At 36.6% G+C, this 25,540-nt stretch overlaps 2 protein-coding genes across 3 annotated transcripts in view; one reads left to right on the top strand and one right to left on the bottom strand.

The window, feature by feature from the left end:
- The first annotated feature begins 94 nt into the window (after positions 1-94).
- Positions 95-8,192, top strand: LOC139118042 (uncharacterized). Its single transcript, XM_070681341.1, has 5 exons — positions 95-1,432; positions 4,507-4,732; positions 5,506-6,685; positions 7,023-7,272; positions 7,755-8,192. The coding sequence occupies exons 1-5, from the start codon at positions 329-331 to the stop codon at positions 7,977-7,979; spliced, it is 2,985 nt and encodes a 994-aa protein (XP_070537442.1). The 5' UTR covers positions 95-328; the 3' UTR covers positions 7,980-8,192.
- Positions 8,193-11,584: 3,392 nt separating this feature from the next.
- Positions 11,585-25,540, bottom strand: part of LOC139118017 (potassium voltage-gated channel subfamily KQT member 1-like) — a 134,234-nt gene continuing 120,278 nt past the window's right edge. For both annotated transcript variants that reach the window (XM_070681334.1, XM_070681335.1), the window contains 5 exons: positions 21,009-21,162; positions 20,177-20,252; positions 19,469-19,604; positions 18,777-18,841; positions 11,585-16,181 (listed from right to left, as the gene is read on the bottom strand). In XM_070681334.1, coding sequence (XP_070537435.1) covers positions 16,071-16,181; positions 18,777-18,841; positions 19,469-19,604; positions 20,177-20,252; positions 21,009-21,162 — 542 coding nt within the window. In that variant the 3' untranslated portion in view covers positions 11,585-16,070. The remainder of the gene's footprint in view (positions 16,182-18,776; positions 18,842-19,468; positions 19,605-20,176; positions 20,253-21,008; positions 21,163-25,540) is intronic.

The following is a 25,540-nucleotide window of genomic DNA, read 5'->3' as shown; positions in this document are numbered from 1 at the left end:
ACCCGAAATGCACAGTATTGTTTATAACATCCTGGAAACAATGAAAAGGCACCCTAGCAACTTGAATATTTACAGCAACAGCTAACACTGGTCCGTGTAGCCTGCTTGCTCTATGCTGGTAGCATGCATGCATGAAAGCCTACGCTCAATGACACGGCGACGTTTACAGTAGTTCTCCTGTTCTATCAAACTTTCACCCACGAAACCCGTCGTACCTCTGCTGTATATTTCTCCGATGTGATAAGTATAATTATTTAATTTCTATCCGTCGGTTTTAGTAATTTTTTCCCTGTTGGTATTTTGTTGTTCTGAAAATTTGGAATTCAAGATGGCGGCACTACCAATCCTGCGAAAAAGAGGCACGCCGACAATATTCGGTGAACTGGATGAGAAAAATATAACATTTCTCATCGACACATCGGGCAGTATGTATAATTATATGGAAATGGTGAAAGAACACTTAGTGGAAGTTTTACTTTCGAGGTCGTTTCAGAGAAGTGATTGTCATTTTAATATTATCGAGTTTTCGGATCAAGTGTCCCCATGGGCAGACAGGATGGTTAAATTGACCCCTCAGACAGTTACGGTGGCTAAAGACTGGATAAACAAAGTGATATCAAAGAGCGGGTCAAATATGTTGGATGCGTTACTCCTTGCCTTCAGCGATCCAGGGTGTGAGTCGGTGTATCTCGTCACTGACGGACTGCCCCACCAGCAGCCGTCACTTATCCTACAGCAGGTCGCATTGGCTAGCCAGGGACGACCAGTACATGCTATACTTCTGACGGGAACGCACGCCGACACGGCAGCCTACGATTTTCTTGAGAACCTTGCAATCCAGACCGCGGGCACTTTCAACGTGATCAGTACATCACGGTTTGGCCAGGTAGAGCGTGTCGAGGCGGTCATCAGAACAGACCACGCACGCGAGCGACTCGTCACAAATGTTTACGAGTTCGACCCGGAGCCCGTAAAGACACGGACAGTTATAACAACGCTTGACAATCCACCCGTTACAAGCGTGAAAACATACGACCGCGAGGACGCAGGAGTAGAAAACACCAGCATCAAAACTACCATAGACAAACTTCCCGTCGTGTCGACCACGACATACATCGACGGCGGAGAGCACAAGATACAGCCCGATGGAGGTAAAACTTGCAGCGTCACGACTTCTCTGGACCACAACCCGTACCTTGAAGGTGTCTACGTCCCTCCCGACGAACCCGGCACCATCGTGTACACGACCGAAGTGCCAACGAAATACCCGAACATTGCTTGGCATACAGTCAGGCCCCACCGATTTGTAGACAGAGTTGTCGTTGATGATGAGAAGTTTTCCATCACTGGAGCATCTCTGATGACAGGGATGAGAGTGCTGAGCAGACGAGACAAAGATGGTTACTACTATCCTGGAAGCATCAAGCAACAGGTAGGTTGTGAATGTACATGTAGACATTAGCTGTTATCTTTAAGATTATTTTTTCAGCACTTACATTTTTTAGTTGAACTGAAAGAGTTGCATTGAAACAGGTGTGTACAGCCACAGACAAGGAGAAACCTTGTCTGTGCACAACTCCCAAAGTAAAACAGAGCATGTTTACACTATCAGGTAGCATGTATACACATACTCACTGGCACACTTTATTTTGGAGTAAGTCTGTGTAGTTTGCTATGGCAATCAGGATGACTTTATTCTGGCCCTAGTGACAGTAATATGCCATTGATAAATGGTCCTACTAAATTCTGCCCATCCACTATCCATCAGGAAACAATCCTCCACCAGTTTAATCAGTTGATATCTCAAAACAAAAGACCACAACTATTTATAGAAACTTACAAAAGTCTGGCTCGCTCACAATACCTGAGTCCTGTCTCAGAGCTGTTATCAATATACAATTGGAGGGATATATTCAGGCACTGTTCAGACGTCGAATACAATCATTTGATCAGCATTGCTACTGGTTTAAAAATCAATGTTTTTGGGTCATGGGCGATTATTTTGAAGATTTCTATAAATAGCACTTGTCTTTGCTATTTAAACATCAATTGATTACAAGAGTTTGAACTGAAGGTTAATTTCCTGATGGGCAGGTGACTAGCAGTAATTAGTAGGCCTCATTGATGAATGTCTGTTCCCACATTCATACGCAGTGAAAAATTATGACAGCAGTCATGGAAACACCAGACATCACAATGGCTCGGAACTGCCCTAGTTACATGTTACATATTAACTATGTAATATTACATTTGTGCATGTCTGTATCAACAACTCAGAATACATTTGAGTCCAGTAGGGTTACGGGAGAGTCAGAATTTTGAGTCCATTTAAAATGAAGATTTGCACTTTGGCGTGATAATTAAGTCTTGAATTTACCTATACCACTGACCTGAAAGGTCACGACCCAAGTCCTGCTAGATTTGTTTGAAAATTATCCAATAGAATCTTATAGTCACTAATTTAATACCAAATTAGACGGTAGAAGGACTACTCAACTGCAAACTAGCTATTCATTGGCAAGTTTAATGTTAACAATAAGATGAGAATGAATGGATCAGTATGTTAAGTTAGCAATGATGATGTACCAGTATATCATGCCTGCACTCAAGGCACATGGACAAGTTGATCATCCTGTGGTTTACTTTACTGTTCTTCAGCAACCATCATACAAGTATCTTTTCACCATATGATACTCAAGAAACAAAATGAAAGTTTACACATTTTATTCCAAAGAACTCAATAAGCCAAGCTGGCTTTTAAGTTTGTAATGAGATTTGCAATCATTTCCTCAATAGCTTTTTACGCTCAGTATCAGGGCTATATGGTGCCTCAACCAGTTACCAGGTGCATTTGCCAGAATAATCAGTCAGCGTGACCTCCGACCCCCTACCCATTGTTTACAGAACTGTGCCCACAGCAACAAAGACTTCACCAAGGCGCTGTTTGAACTCCGGCTGGAATGCCAACAGCCAGTGTACAGTTTTAATCAAAGGGCTTTGAAAAGACCTGACAATAAATCTGAAGGGTGTAATCTCTGTGTGTTTGTTGTACAGCAACCAAATAATGTATCAGAGTAGCTGTTACACTGTTTGTCTCGGCAAACGGAAGGCAGCTGGCAGAAAACATTTACTGTCTACCAGTAGTATATTGGTTTATCATTCGTTATCAGCGAACTTCGCACTGGTTGCTTTTATCCCATACAATCATATACTAGTATACAGTAGTGTTCTCCACAGCACCTACACTTTACATAATAATAGACAATTTGCATATTCTTTTGTACAGTTATTAACATATGAATAGATTGCTCAAAAACAAAACCGAGGGATGGCCCATGCCTAATATTCTCTCTGCGGAGAACTCTAAATGTGTGATACCAATGGGATCAAGCAGGTGCATAGAATGATATGAAAAACAAAGTTCACAAAATTAATGACTGGAAGTTTGGCCGCGGATACAGTGCAGTGAAAAAATATGAAGTACATACTGAAATGTATAACTGTAGGACAAAATAGAATCGGAGATCCCTTGATAACTTACATGATCGACACAAGACAAAAATAAAAGCCCCTACTAGATCTCAAAATTTCAAGCTGTGTAGATAAACTGCAGACAGTCCAGTCGATCTTGGAATACAACTTGAAGTGGAAAAAAAATTGTGAAAAATAAGAATGTACGAAACAACTTATGTCGTAGTATGATTGCTTGACTACCTATTTCAGCTGAACCATATGAAAAGGCTATGTTGACAGAGGGATAACGATGTACTTTGAGTCGTCACCAACATTTCCCAGTGGCTAGCTACATAAACTTTCCTATGGAGTAGTGTAGCCATTTCAAAAGAAATATGGATATGAAGAAAAAATAGTTTGTTTTCCTTATTATACAAATATTTGATGCATTAAAAAGGTTCAGGTAAAATGTTTTGGTATCGGGTCTGTGCAGTGAAATTCATAAATTTATATCCAAGAGTTTTAGAGATGTCAGATGTTAGAGGGCGCTTTAAATGTTACCCACTATGCCATCGTATTTCAAGTCGACGATTTGGAAACTGTTTTTACATGTAAATATGATATAATGACTCACTCGTGACTGCCCATTTAAAGTCCCTGTAACGTAAAATCTAAATTTTGACAATGATTTCATTACTTTCTCATATTCTATCTACGCTTTCTACATTTTTGTACTCCCCAATAAATAGCACAACCCTATTAAAGAGAATACAAATGCAGACTGTATAACTTTGCATCTTGACAAAGCTTCATTTTTCTTCAACAAATGTTGATAATGTATAACTGGCTATGTTGACATGCCATATATACTGTGGGTATTTTAATATGCATTTTGGAGTAGACTGAAACACTGTATCTGATACATAGAAAGGTGCATAAATATTCAGAAGTTAGAAATATTTGTCTAAACATCAAATCTTTACACAATTCTTTGCCTTTCTGGATAACCTCATGCATATTCATAAGTCTCTTTTCTGACAATTCTTTTCTCAGGTTACTGTCAGTCGTCGGTTCCTAGTTGAGTTTGATGAAATTCCAGGGGGTGGCAAGCACCAAACCAGACTCCAAGAAACTGCAGTGTTTGATATCATAGCCTACGATGATGCACTGAGGCATACTGTGGTGCCTGGTGACAAAGTTCTAGCCCCCTGGGAGAAAGATGGAGTCAGATATGGACCTGGTACTGTGTTAGAGGGCGTAGAAGGCAGACTGGCGGGAGGTGAGAGTTCAACTTATTATTATCTTTTGAGCGCCAAAGTCAATTTTTGTCGCCTTCATAAAATAAAACCAAGTCAATTTTTTTCACATTTTTGCCAAAATTTTGAAAAAAATCTGTAGGTCATATAATGTGATGTCCATTCAGTCCAAAATTATCAAAAATGGTTAAAATGTTGCACAAAAATTCCTATGCGAAAAATTACAGCACTCTAAGGGTTAAAGGTAGATATTTTGAAATTGCAGTGATGCTTGGCCCGTGAATTGCCAATTTCTTTCTTCTGATGCTATTTTTACATAATTTTTAATATAGGTTACATGAGTTTTGTAAATTAATTTGTTTAAAGTCACATTTTTCAATTCCAGAGCCTAATTTTCATACATTAATGATCAATTTCTGCACTGAAATTCATCACCTTTTATGTAGTATGCCAAAACATGATACGTCCTCTCTCTATTTATTCTGGCAGCATAATTCTGAATCTGTGACGGTCAACAAAAAACACTTTTCCTTTAACTGATGCATAAATACGTTAATGATATGGGAATTAAGGAAACATTAAAATATTTTTAATTCTCTGACCAGTTAAATGTAAGGATGTTTGACCTATCTCTGTCTGTAATCAGTTTATCAATACAAATGATATATAAAGATAAAATGCACTCTAAATGTGAGCTCAAAACAAAAATGATTTCTGAACAAGTAACAATAGTCATAACTTTACGGAAAAATATCTGTTGATGTTCTTAAATTTTAATTCTGTTCTTTTTCTACAGATGCCGCAGACTCTGATTTTCTGGTTGTTAATTTCTTTAATGGCATGACAGTCAATGTGCCGAAACAGACTGCATTGTGGGTGCCACTGCAATTGTACGACCGAATCAGCCTTGAACTCCAGATGCCCTCATCAGCAAGGGCATACATCCAAAGTCATCCTGCATACCCGTATGTTTCGAGTCCCGGTTATCCAGTGGTGACAGTTGTTCCGGAGCCTCCGGATTACGAGACAGTGGCCAGGATACGGCGCCTTCAACAAAAGCAGGTCGTCATACCCGTGCACAGGGAGGTGGATCGTGTTTACGTTGTCCCGAGAACTTTAGCGAGACCAGCGGCAGTTAGTCGGGACGACGTTGAGCGTCTGATCCCGGGCACCAACATGACCAAGGAGGAGCTCAACCAGAAGGTCATGAGGCAGCTTGTCCACCACAAAATGATCGCAAATGGACACAGAGAACACCTTGATGATAGTAAGCTGCGCGAAAGCCTAAAGAAAGTTTCCTTCCGGGAAGGAGGTGAAATGGACAGTGGTTTCGGTTCCACGTACGGCGAAGTTGAAGTTGATGTCAAAACTCGAAAAGAGGAAGCGGAGTTGCCTGTGGAGGAGGAGAGTGTTTCTGAAGATGAAGATGAGGAAGATCTGCAATTAGAAAAAGATGACAAAGCAGTTTGCACAGACTCTAGCCTTTTGTTCTACAAAACTCCAGAGTTTAAAAGGAAGGAACTTGATGAGCGCCCTCGCTGGCGGTACTGGGCTCGTCCACCGGGAGCTAGTGAACACGGCAAACCTGGTGGCACTTCTCAGAAGAGGGTGACAGCGTTTAGGGAGACTGCCATGGAAGCTCCATTAGAAGCCAGAGCCCAGCCTCTTTTGCCAGAACCTGAAATATTCGGTCCTGTCAACCCGTCAGCTGTCTTTGGCTCTGTCGTGAAGGATATACAAGGCGATCGCGCTCAGATAGAATGGCTTCTCAAACACCAAGGCAGCGGATGCCACGTACCTCAAGCGCCAGCTGCTCCAGCGCACCACAGAATCGGGAGAAGGGATCTTGCTCGTGAGGCCAAAGAACAGGGTTATTTAGAAAGCAGAAAACGTCAAACGATGGAGAGAGAGCAACGTCTGAAGCAGCGAGAAACTGAAATTGAAGAACAGAAAGCAATGAGAAATGACCAAGCCAGGTATGTGTTGTTTTCACAAATCCCCTTCATCATATACCCTCCCCCTAAGTTATTAATTCTTTAAAATGGTTGCATTATTATAGTAGCCTAGGGAGTCCAGTTACTAGTAACAATGCATTCTGGGTAATTTTGGTCGCCAATGCCCTTGCAAATGACATGAAATCAGTATTGATACAATAGGTTTGGGCCAAACCATGATAAGAAAAGGGTAAAGTCAAATAAATCAAATACCCCAAGACATACCAGAACATGGCACCAATAAGTTAAAAATTATCTGTTATAGATGTCCATGTTGTCAAATGACATGACCAAATTGTGTCAATATTTCTTACCATAGGCTACTGCACAGGGAGAGACTTCAGAAAGACATAGAACGGACACAGAATGAAGAACAGATGATCTCCCACACCATGGAAACCAAAAAAGCTCTGACTGCACAGGTGATGAAGAGAATAGATGATTATGCGGAGAGAAATCGAGAGAGAGAACAGGCCAGACGAGAGGCGCTGGTCCAGAGAGCTCAGAGACGTGCTGAAATTCAGACTCAGAGACAGAGAGAAATTGAGGAAACTATTGAAAGACGGCAGGTAGGTTAAATTTAAATATATGGACTTTACCGAGTTAGTGCCATAGTCTATACGACATGAAAGTAGGGCAGCAGTAAATTTGTGGTAAACCATGGTCCCTCTGTAGGGACTGTGGGTAAACATAGCCTCAAAGCGAATAAATGTTTCGAGTAAAATCATCATATGCACATCGAGGTTTCAAAGTTTTTGACACTGAGGGCGCTGTTGAATGATACCCATCCAAAGTCTCCGGTTGCATTTGTCCCATTACGTGCCAACACAGCACGGGTAGCCATGGCAGGGAAAACGTGTCAGACACAAATTTTACTTGTGAAGAATGTTTTCATATTTATTTTGTATGGAACAATTGTAAAGTGCTGTTTAATGCAATCAGCCTTTTCATTTTGAGAACCAGATATTGTGTAAGGTATTTAAATGCTTTTGCCGAGTTTACCTTATACTCAATTGTATCATTTATGTGGAATGTAAATTGTCTATTGCAGGAAATCAAGAAACAAAATGCCGCACTGCGATGGGAGAAACACAATGAGAAACTGGTTGAGCAAGCAGAGCTGATGGGACACCGGGACGACGTGAAGAGACAGGCTAATGTCACTAGGAGGGAACACTTCAGAGATATCGAGAAAGACAACCAGCAGAGGAAAGATCTGCGCATTGCGGTGAAGACAATGAAGCTGCAGGAGTACAGATCGCAAGTCCTCCCCTAAATGATAATGGTACAGTCAACTCACCTAATGGTAGCCTATGCCGGGCTGTCCTATTTTGTACAAAGTGATAGGGTTGATGGGTACAACTGACTGTTTTAAAGGAGTAAAATAATTCTGTTGAAGAGATTTATACCCTGGTGTGGGCTTACATATGAACTATGAAGTCTGTTTCCTTGATCCAGTTGTACATGCCTTTGAATGCAGGGACTAAATTGTATGCCACTCTGAATTAGATTATTGAAAAAATGGCCGTTTCTTGAATTTCTTGGCAGTCGATGGACACAGGAGCAAATTTTTTACTTTTTTTACACAGATCAGAAAATTTCTTCACTGGTTACATGACATGAAGTGCCGTGTCACTGCAACTATCAATCATTAGACAGAAACAGATGTTGTTGTCATTGTTTCTATGAAATGGAATCATGTAATGACAGAATATGAATATGGTAATTGATTTAGTAATGTAAATATTAAAAGTGGAGGTTTTTGCGGCACTTTTTAAAAAAATGAAATTTTCAGAGTAGAAGCAGAGATTGCAAGGAACAAATTTTAAATCCCCTCTGAAGTGGAGTGAGATTGTAAGTAATGACTGTTTTTGACATTTTGATCTTTCACTCCCGTGTGAGAATGGTTTAGTCCAAAGGTTGCCATTGAAAACAATGAAAAATGGATCAGAGTATGGTTTGTGACGCAGTACCAGCAGTTCAAATATTTAGTATATTTTTTTGTGCCAAAAAAAACGATTCTGTGAAATTGCATTTGTACAATCTGAAATACATGTACTCTATAACAGAATTTATGTGACAAAATTTTCAAAAGAATTTACAATGAAATCATGGAAGTTTTTTATTTCACTTTTTTTTTCTGTAAATTATACATTTTCTTTTTGTAAGAAGAGAAATGTTTGAAGAAGCAACATTGGAGATTGATATGATCATGAGATAATCTTGTAAATATTTTAGTTTTCTGTTTATTGAAATGAAGTGAGACCTGTTGATTAAAAGTCTACATTGCAGAATGTTCATAGCTCACACTGTGCATGCTTTACTTTCGCGTAGTGTGGAATAAATGTGATATATGAACACTACTGTAATAGTACAAGACAGGGGAGACAGTAATTCATAAAAAGTACAAATATCAAAAGTTAAAGCCTGCCAGCTAATTCATAGAATAATGTAGTGTAAAGAGAGTCGTGTTGTTTTTACATCACTTATTTTCATGACTTTCCATTCTAAAGTTTTAACAACTTCTATACTAACTAATGCTGCATTGAAGAAAGTTACAGCACTTTTAGAAAAGTTTTTTTTTTCAGCAGAAATATTCTGAATGCATGTGTAATTATGCATACAAGTGGTAAAACAACTGTTGTTAATACACCGCTAAGCTCAGATGTCAACAAGCTGTAACTTTCTACAGAAAATACTTTGGATTGATAGAAGGATAGTTTGTCAAACTAGGTGTTTGATAGCAGTAATGGAATCTACACTTTGTAAGGGCAACTTGAGAGAAAAGGGCCCTTTCTCCACCATAAAAATAAGCTAGAATGGCCAAGTCATTTTTTTTAAATATTGCTCTAACTGTTTCAAATGACTCAAAAGTTTGTAAACTTACCGTTTTCATAATTTTTGAAGAGGACAATATGATCCTATTTTCACTTCTAGCACACTATAAATTTAGTACAGTGTGCATTTTTTGACCAAAACCATTTTAAAGTTTAATATTGAGATTCTTTTGAAGGTAAAATATTTCAAGCTGTAAATGTAATTATTGTAAATATAAAGAAGGATTGGTTTTCCCAATATATTGAAGATATTTCTCAAGTCATGAAACTTTTTTCATGATTTAAGATTAAATAATATTATTAAACATCTCATTGAACCGAATCTCAGTAAAAGATAGTAAGATATTGTACAATGTTAGTATTTTCTCTAAGTTTTGTGTTGTCTTTTTTGTAAAGAGTAGGGTTTCGATGGTGGCGTGTTTCTTTTCGTCCAAGTACTGAGCTGTTGATTCCACCTTATTGTTGTAAATTGTGTGGTTGGACTAAACCATTATGAAATGGGTATGAAAGGATTATGTCTCTGGTAGCTTAGCGATGTTTGTGTCATGCCTTGCGATCAAGTTACTTTCTCAAGTTCTTCTAAGTGCCATAATAGAAATTGGTAAGATTTATCTTTTTCACTACCATTTCAATGTAGGTCCTTCCATCCCATGGAAAGCAATGGAGTTGTCTAGTGTGTGAAAGGATGAGATCAATTTATATTTGTTAATCTGTGCTGTGTCAGCATCATGCAATCGCTCTCCAGTTTATAGATTAATGAAATCTCAATCTCCTAAAGTAAAAGGTCACTTGATACCGTGGTTTTTCGTGACTAGAATCAGGATTGGAATGTACTGACGGCTCATTGGCTACAGCAGCATCATGTGATTTGATATGCTAATGACCGAAGCAAATTTAAAATTATCCTTAATACCACAAGAAAAAGTCCTATATCTAACCCCAAGCATATGGTAATAACCTAATTATGTAAACAATTTAGGTTATTAATATGCAAATATTGTTATTTAAATTTCGTTTGTCAGAAATTTCACAAATCATGACACAAATGATCTTCTGTAAATTAGATGTATACGATTTTTAGTTATGTAAATATTTTGTCATCTTTGAATATGTAAGTGTATATTTTGCTAAGAAGATAATAAATCCACAATGCCTTTACATCAAAATTATGCACTCTTTCTTTTTGTACAGTTTCACAGTAGCCCCGATCATGGACCTCTCCTGTCTATGCCCAGACTAACCCTTTGAGCACCGAAGTCAATTTTTGCCACCCTTCATAAAATATATTGCAGTCAATTTTTTTCAGATTTTTTCCACAATTTTGATAAAAAACTGTAGCCAATGAAATGTTATGTCCGCTTGGTCAAAATTTATCAAAAACAATTGCCAAAAAATTCACAAAAATTAATAAAATGTTGCACTAAAATTTTGGTGGGAAAAATTACAGTACTCAAAGGGTTAAATTCTTGAGAGAAAATTTTAACGCAGGCCTCAGTTCCAATAGTTTCAAATCCCAGAGGATTCATCATTAAACTTGTGAGAAACTTTCCCTCTCAGCATATCAGTTTGCTCTATAACTTATGACATTTCAGAATTAACCTGTGTCAGTTGAAGAATTTTGAAAATCTCTTTACATCAGCATCAATTCGGCAAAGTATTCGGAATGTTCAACTTTTCACATTGCTTTCTTGTTCCACCACTCATGGGGACTCCATTTGAAGTTCTTGGAGTAGAAAGACTTAGTTCTGTGAAAATAGAGAAAAAAATTTTTCCCTGCATATGCAGAGTTAACACAGGGATGGCGGCCATTTTGAATTTCAAAAATTGGTAAATCTTGGGTAATTTGATTCTCTAGTACCAAATTTGCATATTTGCAAGCATCTTGATTTGATAAGTGTATGTTTGAAATTTTCATCGAGGAAACTTTGAGAAAGCGTTTAAATCTTTCAGTCTTGAGATGCATACTACCGTAAAGGCAACTTTGCACCCATGCATGTTGTTCGGGCTGATCTTTTGAAATTTGAAACACAGAACAACATAAAAATTCCCAGTAATAATCAATTCTCTTTATTGCAAACAATTTTTTTTCAACTTCAAAGATGATACTGAGAAAAACAAACCAACGCAGATTGAAACCGATAAAGACAAGACATTTGTAACATTTCTGATTCCATACACGACAATACTATACATTGGAAAAAGAAAGCATTTGAAAACAACGTGGGAATCTATTTGAAGCAAAATACTTTACACAGACTTACTAGTAAGATTTCTTTTTGATAAAAAAAACACTTTCAGCAAAATTTTCTTCTAAACTGATTACTAGGCAAATACGTTTTGAAATCTGAAATATTACAGTGTGCACATAATAACTGGCCATAAGGGTAACCACATGTGTTTGTGGCCTGAAGGCCTGAAAATCATTCCAAAACAGTACATTTTCTGAATACCGACAGAGTTTGGACCAAGTGAGTTCCAAACACTGCTGTCAGTCTCTCTCAATTTACATTGGCCATGTTTATCACCAGAATTTCAGCTTCCAAAATATTCATATATTTTTTGTGAATTTACACAAATTTCATCCATATAAGTCTGACTTTGCAGATGTATGATGTTGGAAAAGTTGCATGAAAATAAGAAAGAAGATTGTGTCGGTTGTTGACTTATGAATGTATAAAAGAATTTTTTCAGTACAGGGTTTGTTCACGTGCCACGCCATAATGCACAGATTACTAGCTGACCTGTTCATCCCCAATTCCCTGTCGACAGGTCCACACTCACTATTAATGATAATGTATTTAGGCCAAACCATTGTGGTGGAGGGATGTTACCCTATCTCTTCTGAAAAGTGGTATAGCTCTGTTTTCTCTCACACTTTTGGAATTTACAGGGACAAATGGCGTGAACAGGCTTCAAGACATTTTTGATGAATTGAAAATATCAAACTGCAAACATATCCAGAATTACACAATTGCTCAAAACTCTTTCATGACTTCCTCGCAAAATGTAAGAGAAATAAAAAACATGTAACATGTTAATACTTACAACATGCTTAGTTACAGCGTATAGTTATCAGCTCGTGAGTATTTAGAAGTTAAAAGAATCCACCAAAATTAATAACTGGCACACGTCAGACATGTAAAGATGAGTGTTGTCAGTTTTGAAAAGCCGAAAAATGTAAACCTTTTTTTATTGCACGTTATTTTTTTTCTACACCCCAAAAAAATTACACTACCTCAACATGATTTTATTTACATCTATTAATGCAGTATCCTATAACATAAGGGAATTAAGATTACACTTCTATTCTATATTCACACAAAACGTAACAAAAGTTAATGCCTGAACTAGTCCTTGCTATTCCAAGACCTGTAACCGACTGCATTGAGTAAAGACCCCAACATTAAAACTTCACATTTAAACACCCTAAAAGGACAATTTAAATTTTTCATCAAACTTGAACAGAAAATTCTTAAAATATTAACAAGTATTCAATTATGTCATCTACACAAATCACTTAATCACTACACAACAGTACCATACTATATTCTACATTTCTTACAATGAAATTCGTATTTAGATTTCAAAACACAGGAAAAATGATTTTCTCAACACCGCTTCCCTTTCACACATTGGGATATTTCAATCATCAAAATTTCACCACCAGGGTAATATATTATCATTTTCACAGCCATTTTTTCGTGATAACATCACTGATATCAATCCAAAAACATAAAACGTATGACAAATCACATCACTTTCTTCTTTTGGCAGATGACAATTTGTCAAAGGCTCCCCTCTGAATTCACGTTTGTTTGCTATAGGTCTTGGAATGCAAGTGATCTACAAAATTCACTCTGAATATGAATTAGAAAATGCTGTAAAAAATCTTGATAGCAGCTAGGAGGTCAAAAAAGAACAACAATGAAAACAATTTATCTGTCAAAGAGTCACATGTATATATATATTTGTATTTATATTTTTAACAATAAATATGAAATAATTTACATCTCTTTGTTTCAAATGTACACATATCACGATCACAAGCTAGACACACGGACAGGACACACACAATGTATCCTTGTAAACAAAATTGGTTTATCTTTGAAAAGTGCATAGATTTTGAAACAGACTTTTGAAAATACTCTGGATAAAATAGTTATGGCAGTACTCATTACAGACCAAGTCATGTGACATAATTTCAGCCAATCGGAACCTGTTCCAAACAAGAAGCATTGTTGATTGCCCGCCGATCAAGTGAAACAATTTAAGATAATGACTGCATTTTGATTTCATGAAACCTGCAGCAGCAGAGCCTGTAAGTCATGTGACAACACTTTGTCCAATCAGAGCCTTGACACTTTGAGGTATTTTGATCAAGAAGCCATATTGATTACAAGCCAATCAAGTGCGTATCTAAGACAATTGTGAGATTGAGACTTTAATTCTATATTTTTGAAACCTGAAAAAAGCAAATCTATATGACATTCCTGTTTTGTGCCAAGTATTTAGACATACACTTATTACGCTATTTTATTAAGTGAGCATTTACAACAGTAACACCAAGATAAGGTAATGACGATAAATTACTATGAAGATAGGCAGCCATATTACTCAGGTCACATGGCATTAATCGACCAATAAAATGCTTCAGGCATTAATAGACATCAGAAAATAGCTGCCTGTGATTGGCTGATGGCTAATTTTGTCATAAAAGAAGATGTAATACTCATATTTTTAAAAAATGTTCAATAATTGATGAAAGACAAAGTTAAGGAATTATTTTGAGAAGATTGAAGAATTTTTCGCTGCCCCAAAGAGAAAACATCAGAAGAATTTCATGGAGGAACAATTTTCTTACCTTTAACAAACTTTCTAATTAACATACTTCTAATTTGAACAAGTATTAAAGAAATACGGTGCCTGAAATCTATCAAAACTTTTACAACTACAGCAAACTAAAAAAATTAAACAAATATTTACAAGTAGGAATTGGAATACAAATAAAACAAGTTAATAATCATGTTCAACCTTGACAATGATAATGGAAAATTGAAATACCCTTGGAGTGATGGATACAGCACACACGAAAAGACATTTTGCTGTGAATTTTGTCACAAGTTCAAGTCTAAAAAAGATGTCCATTACCAGAAAACAAACATCATCGCGAAGCAAGAGTTCTTTTCTAAACAGTTTAGCATTAATCCACGTGATAGCAATGCTACATTCAGTTGTCATATTTTCATAAAACGTTGAATTAATAATTCTGAGAAACATATCAGCGCTCCTGAAACCATCAATACCTGCCTTGAATTGGCAAAATAATTCTTGCTTTTCACAAAAACGTGTGATGAGCGAATTTCAAAGCGATTACTTATCCCATCAAAACAAGACTATTTACTGCTGAAATCATAATGCTGCCCTGAATTGTAATGCTGTAATGACAGTTTGTGCCACAAGCTTCAAATTAAAACTGGGGAAAATGTCTCATATTTCCAAAGTTTGGCATATTTCATTTTCCTTAATAATATCTTACTTGATACAAAAATTTCAAATGATACCTTTTTGTCCTTATGTCAACATTGAGAGGAATTTGACGTTCACTTCTGTTGATACAGGGATGACTAGAATACAGCAATTTTTTTTTTCTCAAAAGCAGGTTTGTGATTGTCTGATTCGATATGCTTTGCTTTTTAGATCATATTTTAGAGGTTTCTGCAGCCTTCCTCAAAATTTATCAAGAAAGTTTAAATAATATTAGAATTTTGAACTCCATAAATATGATTTACATCTAGTGCTTTGTATGTCATAGGGTTTGAATTGAAATACTTGGCATTTGGACATAAAAAGAACTTGAAAAGTTTGAGATTTAATAATGCTGATAAAAATACTGTATCACTGATTTTGTATGAATGTTTTGCAGTTTGAGCTCTGTATCGGGAAGAGTTTTACATATTCTATATCATTAGGTCTACATAACCTTATTTGAAATTCAATTTCAAAACGTTTGCAGCCAAGGCAGTGAAGGGGAAAGTCAACTCATATTTGCACAAAAGACCTATTATCAAACAATAAAAGAAAGAAAATCTGTGGTGTTCTCTAAGGGGCGCTCTGCACTTACCTGACGAAAGTAAAGTTTTGAATATAATTGTGATCATAACAGTAACAGCATCTAAATATACACATTTCATACATAGAGGGCGCCTTGAAAAGTGATATTCACTGATTGTCTCTTCTGTGTTGCCATTGGAAACTGGAAATTTTTCATTATATTGAGAGTGTGATTAATGTCACTGATTTAACACCACAGATTGACAATTGCAGTCAAACACATTGATTATTCATTGATTGAAAGCGTACATTTTTTTCCCTTGTAATTTTTGAAAACAAAAGGCAAAGAAAACAAAGGGTAAACACCTGCCATTAAACTGAAAAGCTGTAAAGTAATTTTATCAAGAAATATATATTGCCATGGGATTAACTGCTTCTAGACGTCACGACTCCATTGAAAATACTCTCTATTGCCGTAGTTACACCTCTTGCTCTCTTGATTCTTTCTGGGACAGTTGTGCGTTCAACTTTGTCACAAGTGTGTTCAGTAAACCGACACAGTTATCGATTTTATTGTCCATTTTATTCATCTATAACAAAAACAAATGATAGAGTCATAACATAGTGTGATGGATTTAGTCATCCCTTCACCCCAATTTACTAGAAAAATGGATTCAACCATAACCACTGATACAATTGACCTACATATATTGTGACATCTCAAACTCTGTAACTTCTTTTCAGTATTGCAAAATATCATTTCATAATTATCTCATTTGCATAACAGTGCACTGTAAATATTTATGTTTGACCATGATTTATCCATAAAACGGTTCACACAGCAACGATACTCAATTGTACACTTTGCGGACAAATATGTGTTACTCTGTCACATTTCAAGTATTGGATGTCATTTGCATAAAGGAAAGTATCTGTTGTTGCAAATGTCACTGGAAGCCTAGGAAACTTTGAATATGTTGTTTAACTTTTATTGATATAGAAATAGAAATCTTGTCATAGCATTTGGAAAGAAAACTTTTAGGAGACAAAAGAGGCTTTTATGATCAAAGGTTCAAGTAGATTGCCCACATTCGGCTCAAAAGTGAAGAAGCATGAGTATGTTCAATAGGTTGCTATACATTTTCCATTTGCTCAGAGTACATTTTACTTACAATGGTAGTAAGTTTTACTCGAAATTGGATTAAATTTAAGATAAAATTGCAATCATTTGTTTGTTCAGTGTTTGTCTGTCAAATACAATAAGAACACAAGTATAAAGCATATCTACATACAATTGGAATACAATTTAAGTATATTTTGTTTACAATTGGAGTACATTTTACACACAACTGGGATACAGTTTACCTACAATTAGTTACAACATGAAGAATGGAAGGGAAGAACATTGTCAGTTAAAATTTGAACTGAAATTGCACCTAAGGGATGGACCATTAGACCTTGGGAGGGGGGGTGGTCACAATGAAATTGTGAAAATTTTTTTTTTACAATTGTAAATTTCTGAAATTTTTTTTTTCCAATTGAGATTAGCTGTGCAAATTTTTTTTTTCAGAGTAAATTTTCAGATTTATAATTTTTTTTTAGTTCGTCGCTGTCTGAAGATAAAGAGGGTAAAGATGTGGTGTCAAGCACCACAAGCGGCCACGCAAGCTGTCACGGGGGGGGGGGGGGGGGGGGGAGGTCAGGAGAGGGGTGTCCCCCTGCTGCTGTTGGAGCTTTTGAAAAATAGAGATTACAATGGTGTTATTGGTCGCCTTGGGGAGTATTTTTGAAGGGGAGGTCAGGAGGGGGTGTCCCCCCTCCTACTGTTGGAGCTTTTGAAAAATAGAAATAAAAATGGTGTTATTTGGTGGCACTTTGGGAGCATTTCTTTCGGATTACACATCTTCCTCTGAAACATGGTCTTCTTGCTCCTCAGTAGCTTCCTATAGTTTTGAAAATTGACTATTTGGTTTCCCTCCTGGCTTCCCTTTCTACTGCGTGGTGAAATGGCTACATGCACCCCACAAACATCATGCATATCTCATGATTTACAATTGATTTTGACAAGCTGAGAAGCTAAAATAAGCTAAATAATATAGTTAAATTTGCATATTTGTGTTTTTAGAGCAATTGTTGCCCTTTTTTGATCAAAACATCTATTTCTCTGTAGCAGCATGTCCAAATTGATTGGATGTGTATAGATGTGTTGAAATTTCAATATTTGTCTTTTTAGGGCAATTTATGCCATTCATGGTCAAAAAATCTGTATTCTCTGAAAGGGCTTGTCCAATTTCTTTGAAATTTGCTACACAAAAACGATTATTCATGCAGATTTATTCAGTATTTGCTATCGAGAAACTTTCAAAGTTCAACCCTTTTGTGTGTTTTTGTGTTGGGATTTGTTGGATAGATGGCATTCTACGTAGTGTATTGTTGAATGTTAAAACATGTGTTGCTGTTGTTTTTTGAGGCTGTTTTTTTAGAAAAAAGAATTGAAAATGCCTTTTTAAAAGCAAAATAATACATAATGACTTGATATGTTGTTTTATCATTATTGACGTGTTTCTACTTGTTCACCCATTCTTGCATTCATCATTGCAATAAAATGCTGTGAAAAAAATGAAACTGATGTGGCCTGCATCTGTTTACCTTGATCTTAAAAGGCAAATACAACTTTCTGTCTTGACAACCATACCATAGTTTCAATGTTTTACCTAGTGTACCTGCTTGGTTTGTATGCAGGAAACAAGTAGAAAACGGGTTCTATAATTTCATAATTTTCAACTGATCAGAATACAAAGTCCTGAAAAGATAAGATAATCACAACTTCCAGTATAAGGGATACAGTCACTCTAAATGTATAAATTAAAATTAAAAATGTGCCGGGAGGATGTACTAAAAAATACAGAAAGTTGCTTTCTGTCGGTAAAATCTAAAAAAAATTCAAAATTTTCAAGACTTTTGCAGATTTTTTTTTTACGCCTTTGTCTTCTTATTTATTTTTTTTTTATTTTGCAAACTAGTTTGAAGATTTTTTTTTTCCTAACTTTCTGCTCTGAAAATTTTTTTTTCTGTTTTTGACCACCCCCCCCCTCCCAAGATCTAATGGTCCGTCCCTAAGCATAATCAAAAGTCAGGTTCTAGCTTAATTTGTAAAATTAACATGAAAGCAATCTTTTACTCACCTGCTTTTCCATTTTTGTAATTCTCTGAGCTAAGGTGACAGTTCTAAGTTTGCTGTTTTCCTCTCCTATACAAAGAAAACATCAACAAATAAGTGTGATAATATGTAAACGTAAACATGTATCATGTAACACGAGGGCTAATTCAGAAACTTATGTACATAAAAATATAACATGAAAAAACTAAATAAATATAATGCACAATGCAGCATTTTTGGCATGTACTACGTCCACTCTAGTTGTATGCAGTGGATAAAAATTTCCATGTCCCAACAATCAGCAAGTTAAGTTCTCAAGGTTTTGGGCTAAGCAACTGGTCACTTAATGTCAGACAAGCCCACGTAAAACTATAACAGACATATTTTCCTCATTATCAACATTGCAAATTGTTTTCAACATTATACATGTATTCCTATCAAAGCTAATGCCCCTAATTTTCTCTGAAGTACCATCATTAGTTGTTGTATTCTATATAAATACTTCTACATTCATATTTCCATGCAAATAATCTTGCCTGTTAAAGAGAATATTTATGATTTTACTGCCCATCTACCTGAAAAGCTGAATTAATTCACTGCTTAGTTGAGCGAGTACTGCTCTTTCTGAGCAAAATAGACACAGTTCAAATTCACATTTTGCATGGATTGAAACATGAAAAGTTCAGACCCCAAGGGAATGCAAAACACACAACATACTTTGCAGATATGAGCCTGGTTTTCCAACAGTCTGATCCAGTCTGCGCTGAAGTTCTTTGATACGAACCATCATGTTCAGATGCCCCTGTGAGTATTGCTCTATCACGTCTCGCACATCATACGGCTTCCGTGCTTGCTGTAAGAAACAAAGCAAAAAATGGGTTTTTGTACCCACTTTGTCCCTTAGTTCACTATATATCAGTGACACACCAACACTGAATTCAAAATCAATTATAATATTGTTAAAAGCCATGATAGCTGGTGACAGATGTTAACCGACGTATTACAACGATGAGAACATGAGCAAATGACCTGACAAGTATTGGATATCAAGTAACTTTGCTAGAAATGTTTCAGTATATTCTCAATAAATCAACTTGATCTGTTAATGACCTCTAAATGACCGACCAACTGACTGACTGGTTATATGCAAATGACTGCTTTATGCAAATGAATATTATACTCCGTGACAATATAAACACAGTACGCAAGAAAGTCAAATCCTCTACACAAAGGAAATGTCCATTTCTGAACAATTTTGAGCAAGTTACATTTTCAAACATTCTGAAATGCAAAATAATTTCAAACAGTAATTTTATGACAGACAACTACTAAACATCAAGTTTCATGAACTCTGACCATGTTTTGCATATGAATTTTGACTTTAGACGCCACCTTAATTTCACAACACACGGCCATCCATCTCACCTGAAACTGTCTCCTAGCAACAAAATATTTCAATCTCCTGATTACTCTGATGGCTGTTTTGTGTGCTTCTGTCAATCTGTAATTAAAACAGATACAGTCAAATTTTTTTCTCTGCTGCATGAAATGTCTGTAGAAGAGACAGCTTGGGGAAAGAAGCGCCCTCGATAGACAGCTAGGGGAAAGGAGCGCCCTCAAGTGACAGACACTCCAGTCCATGGTGACATCTTTCCCAGGATGTAATTACAACAGTAATTATTACTTCAGCTCCTTCACTTTCATGGCAAAATATATGGCACACAATTATGGATCAATTTCCGGTATTCTCTAGTGAAAATGTGTCACTGACATTTGATTTGCACACTTTAAAGATCTCCATCAATACGCTTTGCATACATGAAAAGATTCTTTAAGGAAACCAATATAAGTGCGCATCTGATAAAGTTCAATCTTTAAGGGATGGACACTACAAGTGAATATTTTTCTACAAAAATGCAGGAGGTATGAATATTTTAGTGAAATTTTCTGTTCCCCTATATTTTTCTTTCCTTTGCCATTGCTCATCCTGCAGAGATTTGCCCATCCCTTTATATAGTTGGATAAATAGATCTAAGTTGAAAAGCCTGCCTCTATGATTCCTTAATGTACAAATCGTGTTAGCAAAACTATAAATCTATCTTAACAATTGCTTGCAGAGTTTGGGTATTTTCACTATTAAGAATGAAAACAACACTTTCTTGCATGCATGTCACATGCTCAGGGCACAGCAATGTCGTTAAAAACATAATTTTTCAGAAATTTAAGCATCCTAGTGTGATAAGTTTTTTACACATACTGTGTGATTCTATGATTAAGTCCCAGAATTTCTTCAACCTCTACATCTTCCTGAATGCTAAATTGTCCGGCACTTTCTGAATAATGCAGCGTCGGATGACTGTCCGTCCTGGACACCGGTCTGTGCCCACCTTTCCTTTTTCTATTTGGATTTCCTGGAGGTAAGAAACAACAGTACAACAAAACAAATAAACAAGGTGATGGCACCACAGAGAAAACAGCGCCCTCAACATATTTTCAAAAACTACAATAAATTTCTTCAGAGTCATGGACATTTAACTTTATAAATCATCATTTTTCTCCCTTTAAAGTTTCATTATTTATTACTTATAAAATATGCTTTTCTATTAAATGCACTTGGCCTTTCAATGCCAACAATTTTCATCACTGACAACTAAAACTAAAATGTCACAAAACAAAGTCCAAACAAAATTCAACAGAAGATAAAATTAGCTGAACAGAATTGATAGCTGCATATTTGGTATATTAGAAAATGCACACACTTTTGGTTCAGACAGGGATCGAGAGATCACTACATGTCTGTAAAGTAAACCACAGTCTACATGTGTAACTGTGATGTAACATTACCGTAACATATTGATTAAAAAGACTCGAAAAGAACAAAATATTCTATACATGAGTTTACTACATCTTGTGGTGATGTTGATTGTAGCGTTAGTAATGTTATTGGTACCCTGTAGCTCTTCCACCTGTAGCACGTCTCCATCATTTTTATCATGTTTGATTGTGTTCATTTCAGTACACTAAATATCTTAAGACATTTTCATTCTATATGAGGAACAGTCCTTCCTTAGATGGAGGGATTGCAATGCACCGTGGCTGAGGGCGCACTTCAATGCATTTATACAGTCCCTTTCTCTGTTCATAATTAAACCATTCTTACAGTTTACAAATTACACATGACATGCTAACAAATTACAGTCTCTCTTTGAAATTTGATAAAAATCTGATGGAGACGTACATACAGAGTTTTTTTCACTTCACGTCAAAGCTATCACTCCCCCGCAGAAAAACAATTTGGAATAATCTCAGTGCAGTGATATCATTGTTTATGGCATACTGGTTTGCTTACTTGTCGAAAGGGGGAGCCAACACACAAAGGGGGGCGGGGGGGCATTTGCGCTTAAAAAAACACTGCATTTCAGGGAGGAGGGGGCAATTTTAAACAGCAGGGAGGCATGAGTCTCATTAGTATTGTGAATCAGCCACATGCAGTCCTACACACTTACCTTGTTGAAAAACAAACAATATTGTTCAAGACAGGACTGTTCAACCTAAATGATATATTTCATACATTTTTTTCAAATCTCACCAGGAGAATTACTATGCTTACACAGTTCAAGCAAAACAATTTTTTTATTTTTGGGGTAAATTCAAACAACATAACGGGTCCAACCCTTGGTGACACAAGGAATAATTTCATGTATTTGAATATTATTTTTACCACTTTGGAAAAAATGGCATGACTGTCTGAGTACTTTGTGACATTTTACACACAGTAGAGCTACCAGTACAGTCTGCAAATTTTCTCATTACGTTTTTCCTGAAGTACATCTAAACTCTCACTAAATTATCAATGGGGTTTTCCCTGAATGCATTTTGAATGCCCTAATAATGTCACATGGCATCACATAGAATGCAAATTTACAGAGAAATTTTGTAGAATTCACAGACTTCTGATGAATTCTTTCAGGAAAGAACTTTGATTTAACAAAGTACAACTGAAAGCTGTGTCATAAAGTTGCTAAAAGGTTATGATGTCCAATATGATAGAAGCATTTCATCGCATGATGCACCATCTTGATGTAAACACCCAGTTTATAGACGACCGACCACAGACGTGTATTTTAGCAAACCTCAAAGGTTCCATTGCTTTCATGGGTGAGGTTGGGACAACATTGTACAGTAAAAGAGGGGCGTTGAAAAAAGTTAACTCTTTCTGTGAAATGGTAGATATTACCATATATTTTTTGTCATTTAGAATTGCTGCATTTCTCAAAATTAATCCAGATACTTACAAACTTAGCAATTTATAAATATTTGAAACCAAGTTTATGAATACAATCTACATACATACATATAATTAACATTTTACATGGACCTTGTTCACATTGGCAACCCAACTGAAATTTGGGCCGACGCAAAATAATTGTCCTTTTGGGATTAAATTTGGTCCGTGTCCACACTTACCGGTACCAGAATTAGGGCCGACGTAACTTTACCTTCCTTTGTGACCTCTGACCTGTCAAAGTTCAAAATGGCGCATTTGAATATGGCACGCTGTTTCTACTGTTCATGATTTTCCTGTGTTTTTACGCACAAGAAGAGCAAATATGACTACCACTCACCCTTTAATCATCGGAAAGATCTTCACCATTTATTGGATGAGCATATGGTATATATAAGACCGCGGTGGAGAAATAACCAGTGCGCGGCATTTTTGACATGCCTCTCTAGTCTATTACGTGCACTGAATCGAATGACATGGTCTCGTTTGCGGAACAAAGGTTGGTGGGAAGTTCAGCGTACATGGGATGATATCAAAATGTAAAGACTGGATTGAAAACTTTCGATAGGTGTAAACTTTAGTTTCAAACGTCGTTTGTTTTGTGCGAAGAGTGTGACTAGTTCAACTTCGATCCATAGCGGAGGCCTGGTCAACTGGGACCAGGGCCGACGTAACGTGTCCACACTGGCGATTTGCGTCGGACCAAATTTTGCGTCGGCCCTGAGTCGGCCCTGAACCCCCCTTCTAACCAGGACCAAACTGAGTCGGCCTAGGGCCGACTCAGCGTGTCCACATTGGTTTTTTACGTCGGCCCCAGCCCTGGTCGGGACCTGGGCCGACGCAAAGTCGTCAGTCTGAACGTACCAATGGTGACCCTGTACGCAACGATTATTCACTTCTTGTTTTAATTTCGCCACACTCACTAGGAATCTTGAACTACTGAAGTACTCAAGGCCAGTTTAGTTTTCAGGGTTACGACTCTATCACCAAAATCTTGACCTTGATGATTTCCTTAGAAATACAGTCGTCGAGAACTTGAAGAACTCAAAAGCTGCACAGCATAAAACACATCAAGTAGAAACCAAGGCAGTTTCAATTTGTTAAGTACTGCTAAGTTTTAAACCCCAAACAAAGTTCAGTGATGTGCAAAGAGCTGTCAGCTACCCAGGGATATACCTGAAATCTTGTGTGCAAACATCTGTTGTCTAAAAAAAATTGCAATAATCCACTTTGTCCAGTTTGGCTGTATTTTTAAATGCTGCTGAGGGATGTCAAGTAAGGTTTGTCTACATGGAATGTTGATGGGCAGTCTTTTTGAAACACAATTTAAACAAAACTTCAATTCCACAAGTCTAAATTTGACCTTGAAAGTACTGGCAGATAGCACAAAATCCAGAAACCAGCAACCCAGCAGCCGATATGGCTCCACTGTGATATCCAGATAATTAAGATAATATTGTGGCTGGTTTGTCAATAGCGTTGATCGCGATTTCGGGTTTGTTACTAAATATAGCTGCACGCGCGCGACTTGCGGACAAATATGCTGAAATTCGGACAAATTTTGTCGTTGTATGCGCGGCTGTTGTTGCAGCTTGTAGTCTCAGTCATCAATTCATACGAATAAGTGTGACGCTAAACAGCCTTTCTAATACTCGCAGGTTTTATCTTCGTCGTTTACGCGGAAAATGCGGACAAATGTTTATTTATGCATATTAATGAGAGAGAACAGTGACGTCATTTGTGATCAGCGCTATTATGGGAATACTAATAAACATGGGACCTATCAATGGTAATATCAAATCTATGATCATTAGTATATACATCAGTGCCAGATGTTACTGCTGGTGCACTTTGCCTGAGTACAAACATTTAACCTCTAGCTCAACTGCCCAGACAAACGTTTTGTACGACCAAAACTGGACTTGACACTCACGGAGTCATCAAAATGAAAACTGCTCCAATATCATAGTTGGATTTGAATGAATTTTGCAAGATATCCACTGTAAGTGCCGTGTCAAATATAGACTGTTGGTGTTCAAATAATGGATGTTTAAAAAATTTACAAAAAGACAATGTCACTTCAACATCATTGATGTTGAAAAGTTAAACCTTCTTCATATGCATCTGTACTTCTGGTCTTCACTTGCTGGCAGAAACACCAGCATTTAGGATCTTTGTCCAAAACCACATAGTAAAATATCTTTTTGAAGTCATTACTCCAGAATATATTCAGAATATATTTTACATAAAAGTGAATGAAATACTGAATTGATGAACTGCCAGGTTTCAACTTTAACCCTTTGAGCGCCAAAGTCAATTTTTGTCGTCTTTATAGAATATATCCCAGTATTTTTTTTTAAGATTTTTTCCAAAATTTTGATAAAAAGGTGTAGCAAATGAAATGTGATGTCCATTTAGTCCAAAATTATCCAAAAAAATCACTGAAAATTCACAAAATTGGTAAAATGTTGCACTAAAATTTTGGTGGGAAAAAATTATAGCAC

The sequence above is a fragment of the Ptychodera flava genome, chromosome 2 (genome assembly GCF_041260155.1).
Source record: "Ptychodera flava strain L36383 chromosome 2, AS_Pfla_20210202, whole genome shotgun sequence".
In the NCBI taxonomy this organism is placed as follows: Eukaryota; Metazoa; Hemichordata; class Enteropneusta; family Ptychoderidae; genus Ptychodera; species Ptychodera flava.
This window is presented reverse-complemented; position numbering and strand designations above follow the sequence as displayed.

Coding starts and splice junctions, on each gene's coding strand:
- LOC139118042 (XM_070681341.1), top strand. CDS start 329: ATGGCGGCACTACCAATCCTGCGAAAAAGAGGCACGCCGACAATATTC. Junction 1,433..4,506: donor CTGGAAGCATCAAGCAACAG/GTAGGTTGTGAA, acceptor TTCTTTTCTCAG/GTTACTGTCAGTCGTCGGTT. Junction 7,273..7,754: donor AAACTATTGAAAGACGGCAG/GTAGGTTAAATT, acceptor TGTCTATTGCAG/GAAATCAAGAAACAAAATGC.